The sequence below is a fragment of the Scaptodrosophila lebanonensis genome, unplaced genomic scaffold (assembly GCF_003285725.1).
Source record: "Scaptodrosophila lebanonensis strain 11010-0011.00,11010-0021.00 unplaced genomic scaffold, SlebRS2 tig00001415-arrow-pilon, whole genome shotgun sequence".
Taxonomy (NCBI): Eukaryota; Metazoa; Arthropoda; class Insecta; order Diptera; family Drosophilidae; genus Scaptodrosophila; species Scaptodrosophila lebanonensis.
In genome coordinates, this window is record NW_022060742.1 from 12,406,503 (window position 1) to 12,416,781 (window position 10,279).

The 10,279-nt window shown below is 33.0% G+C and overlaps 1 protein-coding gene across 1 annotated transcript; it reads right to left on the reverse strand.

Annotated features, from left to right (window-relative positions):
* Positions 1 to 3,993: 3,993 nt before the first annotated feature.
* LOC115632957 (uncharacterized protein DDB_G0281025) lies at positions 3,994 to 10,279 on the reverse strand. The gene is made up of 4 exons (XM_030530256.1): positions 10,223 to 10,279; positions 7,019 to 7,591; positions 5,669 to 6,143; positions 3,994 to 4,458 (listed from the first exon to the last, which is right to left on the reverse strand). The coding sequence occupies exons 2-4, from the start codon at positions 7,324 to 7,326 to the stop codon at positions 3,994 to 3,996; spliced, it is 1,248 nt and encodes a 415-aa protein (XP_030386116.1). The 5' UTR covers positions 7,327 to 7,591; positions 10,223 to 10,279.

Genomic DNA, 10,279 nt, shown 5'->3' on the forward strand with positions numbered 1-10,279 from the left:
ATATTATAAACCTGATTCTGTTTTTACACGATGGATTGCTTCCAGAAAAAATTGTGTAAAAAAAAACGTGCTAATTGTAATAAAGTTGTACAACCATATATAAAATTTTTAATTTTCAAACCGTGTAAAAACAGAATTAGGTGTATATATATTAGAATAACTTTGTATGAAATCAGATTATATTATATTGCCAACATATAGCTGTTTCCGAATTTAATACTATTTTCTTTTTGGTTTTTGTTTCGCATCCTCCTTTAACTCAGTTTTACTTTAGTTATTTTCATAACTCTGTCGTTTACTTACCTTTCATTATAGTTTCCCTTCTCTCTGATTATTAATATCCTTTTTAATCTTTTGCTATGATCCTGCATGTTCGCTTCGTCTCCATCCGTGAGTCATTTTTGTAAGCTGTATAAGACTTTAATGTCCGCGGATCTTATGAGTTGTTGATATCCGGTAATTATGTTTAACTCACACTTTTGCATTTCTCTCAATCATTGTCATTAACTACCGCAATTATGAAGCCATTTGTTTTTGCTCTCTACCTCCACGACTACATACTCGCACATTTGCTTTATCTCTTCATCTTTCCCAACAGCTCCGCGTTGTCTGCGTTTAAGGGAATGGTAATTTACATCAAAGTTGTATGTTGCCGTCAGAGCCACGACTGTCCATAAAACGATAACTTATAGCAAATTTATAATGCTGTAAGTGCCAACAAACTTGCTTTAACTATGCATAAAAAGTCATAAACTACAGCTATGCCACCCACTGTGCAGCTGTGTGGAGCACATTACACATCCCAGTGCAAGCTCAAGTGGTTCCAAGCCCAAGTGGAGCTCGTAAAGCAACTTCGCCATAGATAGCAGCAGGCAGCAGGCAGCAAGCAGCAAGCAGCAACCAGCAGCACCAACAGGCAACAGTGCCTGGGGAGTGGAAGCAACAACAACAATCGGTGGCAGTGCGTCCCAAGTGTACCGCCAAAGGCGTCGCTGCATAAATATTACAAAATCGTAAATACACACGCACACACTCATGAAAGCTCACCCATACACACCACACACACGCACACACACACACAATGAATGCATTCACACTTGCAGCTTTAGACGCATTCACACAGTTACTGCTGCAGCTTCTCATAGTGCAAACAAATTTGCACTTGACTGCCAACAACTGACACCAAAAGGCGCCATCAGCCAAACCATAGGCCTGTAAGCCAAAGTCCATTTGAAGATTTGGGCCATACCCATAAAGAATACATTTTTTGAATACCCTATACACTAATGGTACCCCTGAAATGTTTAGGAGATCTTAAAAGTCAGGTGAAAAGGATTGGATTGGATCTCTATTTCTTCATTTTTGGACAGATAGACAAATCGACTTTATCAGCTTTTAGTTCAAACTTAGATGGCCTTGCAATCGTGCATTCAAAGAAAACAAGCTTTTCAGGGATAAAAAAACGTATAAACATTTTTGAACTTACCCCAATTATTAATTAACAACATATTTGTCTGTGTAGAAACTCAATTAATTGGTCTTTCCCAAAATCACAAACATTTCGCATTTCCCAAAACTCTACAGACGCTGAAAGAAGAATCCTTTTATAGATGAACAAATAAATGCCAGAAGAAATGATGAGGACATATATATCTAGGAAACTAACACTAAAAACAGAAGTATATCGGAAAAGAAATCTAATTTTTGGAGTTTGATCAGAGAAAATATTTGGTTCGAAAAATATTCATTCAATTTAACAAAGTTTCTTATAACTACATTACTACAAGTATATGTAAACTGAATTTAAACTATCTTTCTAAAAAGTTTAGAGAAAAATTACTATCGTTTCAAAATTCAAAAGATTTTTATTTTAAACAAAAAAAAAATATGTTAATAAGGTGACTTATTTGGCAGACCCTATTTTAAAATTTTCATTAAGATTGAAAAGCGAGATAGAAAAAAAAAGTTGAGATTAGTTACGCTTATAATGCAAAAATATCGCTATTTATGATACATACTCGTACTTCTTAGTTAGTGCCTCAAAAGACAAACGAATACTCAAAGTCGACTTTATAGATTATTTATCTTGTGCTAGAAAGTAATATATTTATTTATTTCATCGTCAGTTCCCTAGAATATTGAACAGTATTCCCAAAATTAATTCGTTTTTCCCAGCAGCCATACATTATACAAATAGAAATTAAACGAATTTTAATAGTTTTAATTATTAGTAAAAATGTAATTTTAACAATTATCCAACCTAGGACAGATCTTAAATAAAGAAAAAAGATTCAAAAAAAAAATTACAAAAAAAATGCAGTTCCTTAGAATATTCCAAAATGCATTTGTTTTTCCCAGCAGCCATACATTTAAGTTCTAAAAAGAAATTCAACTTATTGAAATGTTACTAGTAATGGTCTTTAATTCTTTAAAATGATTTCAAATGCCGAATACGTACACGATATAGATTCTTATTTTAGGCTTTTTAGGTCTGTACCAGAGACTAACTCAACTATGTAAATAAATTCTTAAGTGTTAGTTACTTATAATATGGAACGGTATTCCCAAAATTAATTCGTTTTGCCCATTCGTTTAATTTCTAAATAAACGGAGACATAGAGAAATTAAACTTATTTGAATGATATTAAATAAAATGTTCTTCAATTAAAATGTTTTCAAAAACCATCAATAACCTGGAAAGCATATCCCATAATCGAGCTCCAGTAACTCTAGCAATATTAGCATATTTGTTCGATGCAAGCATACATTTAAGTTCTAAAAATAAATTAAACTTCTTTTTATGATATTATATAAAATGTTCTTCAATTCTTTTAAATGTTTTCAAATACTATCAATAACCTGGAAAGCATATCCCATAGTCGAGCTCCAGTAGCTCTAGCATTATTAGCATATTTTTTCGCTGCATATATCACAGTCTCGCACTCGTCAGAAGGACGCACTGTGAAAAAAATTGTTGCTGCTAGTAATAGAAATTTGTGGGCCACTTACTTTTGGCCGCTTTGTTCTAACTGGACTTTGTAGCGGCGGTCATTGTACGCATTCGGTTGCCCTTTTTTCTTAGCTGTTGGCATGTAGCAAGCTTTAGGCCCTTTATTTATGCATGAAGCCCTTTCAAATCTCAAAGCGAGTATCTCTTTATTCGACCGTGTGTGTATGTGTGAACGTGTAAGTGTGTGAGTTTCTGGGCCAATTCAATGCCCGGAAATTACAGTTTTTTATGGTCTTGGCAATCGCAAGAAAAATTGAAATATGTTTTTATTCGTGCCGCATGGCATCACACAGCAACGCATCTTCCAGTTGAATTGGAATTAGCTTACCAAATTTTTCTCATCATTAGTTCGTGGAATGGAATCCAAAGCGCACAATGAAAATAGTATGAAGGGCGTACCCAGGGCTCATAAATCTAGGGCAAGCTATTCAAATGATCTTACTTATGTACTAATATTGTGAAATTAGCTAGAAATTAAAATTATATGAGTAGGGCTGTAACAACTTTGAAACGATTTTTACAAATAACTAAATTGAAAAATAAATAGTTGAGGCAGCGCTAATATAAGAACGCTGTCACTAAATAATTCAATTAAATTCATAATTAATTGCTTTAAATAAAATAATTACATTAAATATTGAAAGTCCTACAATGCCGCAGATTTTATGAATAAAAGTAGTGCTTAAATTCTTCTCGAAAGAAATTAAAGAAAAAACTTTACATTTCGTAGAATTTTTACCAAGTTATTATCACTTTTCGTTTATTTAATTATTTTTTAAAAATACATTTGTTGCATAAGACTGCAAATGTACACACAAAAGTACACACACTGTAGTTTACAAGTAAAACAATTTCTTAAAACCCCAGAATGTTACAAAATGAAACATAGTTTTTAATAGTGTTCAGTGCATGGAACTACATACATATTATAAAAAAACAAACAAATATACATTGCTGCTCTAGGATTACATCCATTTTGCGTTTTACTTTTCGGCTATCAACAGCAATATCTTGTTCATCAGCTCGTTGGCCACAGTCTCGTGCAGAGTATTCAGTCGGGCGGCTAGGAAATCGCCAAATTTTGTGTGAAGCAGCTCACGAGCACTGGGCGTGTGCCGAGCAGGACCAACTGCCGTATAACTGCTGCCTGGGGACATCCTACCGCCCCTGCCCATCAAGTCGACATCGACGAGCGGAGGACCGGTGCCATCTTCGTCCTCATCATCGTCATCGTACTCCAATTCGTCGTCATCATCCAAATCGCCGGCATCGGCATCAATAAGCTCATTGTTGGAATTGATTATCAGATGTGGTGGGGGCGTGGCATAAGCCCCGCCCTCGTTCCCCTTCGGTAGCTGCAAACGCGCCTTGAGCTGTTGTTTCGTCTGTGGTCTGATGGTGGCCAGCTTTGTATGCGTTTTGCCATTTGGTGTTGATAGACTTGTCGTCTCGTCCTGTAAATAATTAATTTAGTTTTATTTTAATTAGTATATCCATATATATATATATATATATATATATATATATATATATATATATATATATATATATATATATATATATATATATATATATATATATATATATATATGTATACAAAGTCTACCATATATGCAATATAATTGTCAATCTAATATCCAAGCAAACCCAAACAATCACAAACAAACAAGCATAAACATGTTTATAAAATTACTATATTCCATATAAAAAAGAACTCCAATTTTAACAAACTCTGGATTGGTTGGATTAATTGGTCACATGTAATTTACATTCACAAAACATTGCTTACTTTATAAAAATAAAGCAAACTCAAATCAATAACAAACTTAGGATCGGACCAGGCTCAACAAATATATTTAATTTAAAGCTTAGTTTTCAAGATGCAGTTTTTAAAAGAATACATATCTTCTTTCCTAACTTATTAACTTTACTAAAAGACTAGTACTTTAATGATATGATAAAGGGTAACATAAAGTATAGTATTGCATATATAACTTAATCTTAACCCAATCATTAAGAAATGGTCACGCAAAGTTAATTTCAATGAAACTCCTTCGATATATAATTTACAAAATATCCGTAAGTCTTTATTTCAGATTGTTTAAAATCTAGCTGGGGCCAACATTTCAATATAAAAATGCTTTCGACATGGCTCTGTTCTTCCTACGACTTATCCTTAAATCAATATATCAACACAGGTGTTCTATCTATATGACAAAGATCCATAGCTCACAACCCTTTTCTACGAATACATCTAGTAAAAGTTAGAAAAGTGGCAGCTAATTAGCTCGATCAACAGATCGGTTCATAAACGTAGCACTTAAACTGATCAGCTAAATAAAATCAAGCTAGATCAAAAAAACCAGCCATTACCAAAATTTTGAAGATCATTGAAATCATCTGGCCCTAGTTAACCGAAAGAAGAGTCTTCAGCAAAATTGTTATTCACTTTTTTTCCCTAAAATGCTTAAATCAATTATATTTAATATTTCATATTGAAATAGATTTTAAATAAAGATTGAAAATATTAAATAGATATAGACTACTATTGTAATTGATATGAATGGTATACAAGAAAGTGTAATTTCTGATTTTCAAATAAAGATCAAATATAGATGAAAATAGTAGCAGCTGATGTTAAAAAGTTTTCAAATCTACCTGGGTGTCGGGCTCGTCCTTAATGTATATGGATGGTGAGCTGCTGCAGGAATGCGAGCTGGAGAGCACTTGTGGGGGTGATGGTTGGACAGGAACTGCCGATGCTATCGCCACTGTTGCTGTTGTTGCCGATCCCACTGGTGTTATTGTCGCGGATACTGCTGCTGATGCTACAGATGTGGGCGTGGCTTGTTTCTGGAGTGTCGTCAGTGTGATATCGGGCTGCAATTGTAGGGCGTGTAAGTGTTGGGCCTGTTGCTGCAGAGCCACGGGAAGTTGGGAAATATTCAATGGGGAATCGCTTAGATTGAGTTTGGCTGTCTGAGATTGATTGTTGGGATTATTGGGATCACTGGGCGCAAAATACTGATATTCATCGTGAGCAACACTGTTATTATTGTTATTATTATTGCTATTGTTGTTGTTCATAATATGTCCAGATACATCCGTGCTTTGCTTAATACGCTCGCGAGATCTATGGGAAAAATATTAAATGAGTGGGTGTGCCGGTTTTGTAGATAAATAATATTATTCTGGATGCCTTGCTCAGAAATTGTGATGAAAACATTAAAATGGAATAACTATTTACGAAGATTTATAAATAAAAGTTTAGTTTAGTTACATAATTATTAAAGCTTTTACGAAACTGTTAAGTCAAGCTTAAAAATAAATATGCAATATCTAAAATCTGCATTAGCTGATAGTTTTTCGTTGAAAAAAAATATATGCACATTTTCATAAACTTAATTATTTTAGGTGAGGAATTGCTTAATATTTGAATTTGTCTTAATTCAAAAGAAACCGATCAATTAATAGAGTTTTGATAAGAATCTCAAATACACATAAGACTTTAAAATGTATAATTCATAAATATGGGTATTATTTTATAAAATCAATGTTTCCAGTAGTGATTTTTCTTTTCAGAATTCAAGTTATATTTTCACGTCAATTTTCTGGCAAATTTCAGTGCTTTTTGTCAATATTGAACTTGAATCCATTATATACATGTACATAAGTCTTCAAAATTGTTTTCTCATAATCATGGATATTATTTTATAAAATCAAAGTTTCCATTTCAGTTAAATTTTGTTGTTCTTTGAAGTGATCTTTTATGTGTTTCAATTTTCGAATCTATTATTATAATAATAAGTCTTTAAAATTTCTAGTTAATAAATATGGTTATTATTTTATAAAATTAAAGTTTCCATTTCAGTTGATAGATCTTCACTAGCTTATTAGTGGTCTTTCTTTTCAGAATGAAAGTTATCATTTTTTATGAGTTTCAAGTGCTTTTTGTCAATTTCTGAACAAGGCATAGAATACTAAGTATGTATTTAAATTTATACTCACTTGCGCTCTCTGATGACCTGCTTGAGAAACAGCATGGCATCGTAATATTCCCATTTGGATTTGAAACGTGACGGACCCAGCATCTTCTCGTGATTCAGCTCACGCCGGAAGATTTCACGAAGCGAGGTGAAGGTGCGCTGCACCCGTTCTCCATTCACATTGAAGATACGTCCCAGTTCGTTCCATTTAATGGCCTTCTTCTTGTCCGAGCGCTTGTAGTGCGGCAGACGGCAGTCCCATAATATCGGATTTAAGCGTACTAGCTCGATGAGTCGGCGCTTTTCGATGTTGTGGCGCGAGAAGGCCATGGCCAATAGCGTGCTCTTAACCTTTCAGCGTGAGCTTCAGTTCACTCTCTCTCTCTCTGTGTGTGGCTCTCTCTGTCTCTCTCTCTTACTGTTTTTAACTAACGTTTTTGGCTTGGCTCTTTACTGCCTGATGCTGTTTCTGTTGCTGTTACCACAACTACCACTACCAAAGCTGTCAATGCGCATGTCCGTGCCAGATGGTGAGATGGTGTGTGTGTTGTCACACAGTGCGTATGTGTGTGTGAGTGTTGACCCGTTTGGGATGCTGCGTAAGTGAGAAAATCGTTATTATTAGTTATGGTTGTTGCATACTTTAGGCCGTTAACTATTGGTTTGAGGCTTTTGGCTATTGTTTTGTTTGCATTTAGGGAACTGAGACATATTTGCTTCGATGGTGGGAAGGGGAGGTTGTAGAGTTCAATGTCCCCGAGCCTTCGCCTCAGTCGGCAGTTTATTTGTTTTAGAAAGTGGCATTGTAAACTCGAAATTTAATGGAAAATATAAAAGGTAAAGGTAAATTATAACGATAGGAAGTAGAAACTGTATTCAAAATTTCCAGCTGACAACAAATTTTTTTTTTTGTTATTAAAACTTAATTATAGCATTTGAAACATTTCTTTAAATGCACTGTAGCAATGCAGTAATTTTTTTTATATTATGTTGCCTTGATAAGACAATATTAGTGCATTTTTTTCATGATAATACTTACAAAAAAAATTGGTTATCTATATTTGAGAATTGGATATTAATAATATCTGCCTGATATTTTCAGTTATTTACTATCGACATTGAGGTGTTATTGATTCGTGCAAATTAAAATGTACACAAGCTTCTATTATTAACCTATTTTGTTCCTCTAATTTATCATAATTTCGCATACATTGCATGAACACAAATCATAAATATGTAAATATAAATAATAAATCCTCTTCTGAAACAATCCAATAACATTTGCTCTAATTTATATATTCTGACTATAAGATTCTATACTGTAGGAGAAAATTGTAGAAAACTTGGCATATTTTCTAAAACAACTTTTTGAAAACGAATTTCTCGGAAATCTGAATCGTTTTTGCTTTAAGGCTACGGTAACTTTTATAATCCATATGAACACCGTTACGCTCTGATCCAATTTGATTATAAAGGTATACAAATATATTAATATTTCATATGTACACGCAGGTTAATTAGAAATCCACTTAATAGCGGGAATAGAAAAAACTTCAAATTAAAAAACTTTTTCCAAATCAAAGAAATCTTCTTTTGGCTGCTCACGCAGATTTTATTCAATAATGCGCCAATTACAAAATACAATGTTATTATATATATGTATCATACGCATACATACATATATATATGCATATTTGTACATATGTATATGACCGGCCCAAACAATGCGTATCGTACGACCATTCAAATATTCCGAGAACCGCAAGTGATGTGGAGCACAGTATTTGTGCATGGATCAAATGAGTAAGTTAAATATATTTATAAATATACATAGGAAAATTAGCAATAAAACCTCCATTTGGTTATTAGATATGTACAAATCGGCTGGTGATTTGTAGCGCAAGATTAATAAGAAAGCAACATTCAGAATAATAAGGGAAAACAAAACTTGTAAGTTTTCAATTTACTTAAAAGTTGTTATTTTCCTTATTATTCTGATTTTGAAAATCGAGATATGTAAGCTGCCCTTTTAGAATTAATTTCGAATATAATTTAATTGTTTTAGGGTCTTCAGATCAGTCTAAGCTATATAAATAGATTTATAATATTGTTAATTAGGAAATTTATTATTATTATTGCTAGTTATAGGAAAATAACAGCCAAAACTAACCGAAGAGATTGTACTCTAATCGAATATCAATGCTTATTTTATTTCGGCTATATTTCAGAAAAGTTTAGAGTTTGGATTACTGCATTACTTAAAATCACATGCTACAAATTTCCTTGTTTTAATCCGCTAATCTTACGAAATCTAAATATTGAATTATACATTTCTATAGCCTGCACACGAATGTTGAATGGGTATTATAGAAAGGCAGGTAGAAGAAGGCTTGACATACCACATGATGAGACAATTTATTCGTCTGTCAGTCCGTCCGTATCAACACAAATTTTTTTTTTTTTTAATCAAAGCTTTGGTTTGTATCAGACTTACAAGTATGTATCTTATCTAGACGAACATCTTATTACAAACCATATGTATTATTTAATATAGCTCTGATGGAACCGATCGTTGCAAAAATCGTGAGTTTTTTTAATGTTACATCAAAGTTTTATTTGAAGAACTGTTAAAAAGAAAATAACTGTTTTAAAATAATTTTTAAATAACAAAAGTTGTAAGCCTTATGGAACTTTTTGCTTCTGGCAGACGTCCCTCAATAGGTAACAAAATGACTTTAAATATTTTTATCTTCTTGAAGGCTTATGCATTAAAATATTTTAATTAACACGTAACATTAATTTTGAAAATCTTAAAGAACTACGGGAACCTTAGAGTCCCTATAATATTATCCTCTAATTAGAGGAGAGGGAGAACACAAACATAAATTCGCCTTTCTGTGGCTGCAGAGCATCTTCACATTAAGTTTGGTGACTTCTGCCGTTGTACTTTTTCAGATGCTTAGGTTCATACAGAAAAATAAACAAAGGGGTGTAATAAAGAAAATGGTTATACTATACTAGCTGCTCTCATCTTGCTTATTAAGAATATATAGTGGATTAAGTACACATAGGTGTTGGATATATACCACCTCTTTAAAGTGATGCATACCCCATTACCTCTTGCGTACAGGGTGTACAAATATTGAAATAGGAAACCCAAGCACATCAATATTTAAACATACTACTCACATATATAGTACATATGTATAAATAAGCATATACACACCTGCATATGTATAAAAGTCTATATGGTAAATAGTAATGGGTATGATATGTGATCATA

What these genes read in the sequence shown, in the direction of transcription:
- LOC115632957 (XM_030530256.1), bottom strand. Translation starts at nt 7,326, where the DNA reads ATGGCCTTCTCGCGCCACAACATCGAAAAGCGCCGACTCATCGAGCTA. An exon ending in CAGGTCATCAGAGAGCGCAA is followed by an intron (nt 6,144 to 7,018) that starts GTGAGTATAAAT and finishes TTTTTCCCATAG; the next exon opens with ATCTCGCGAGCGTATTAAGC. An exon ending in AGGACGAGCCCGACACCCAG is followed by an intron (nt 4,459 to 5,668) that starts GTAGATTTGAAA and finishes TTACAGGACGAG; the next exon opens with ACGACAAGTCTATCAACACC.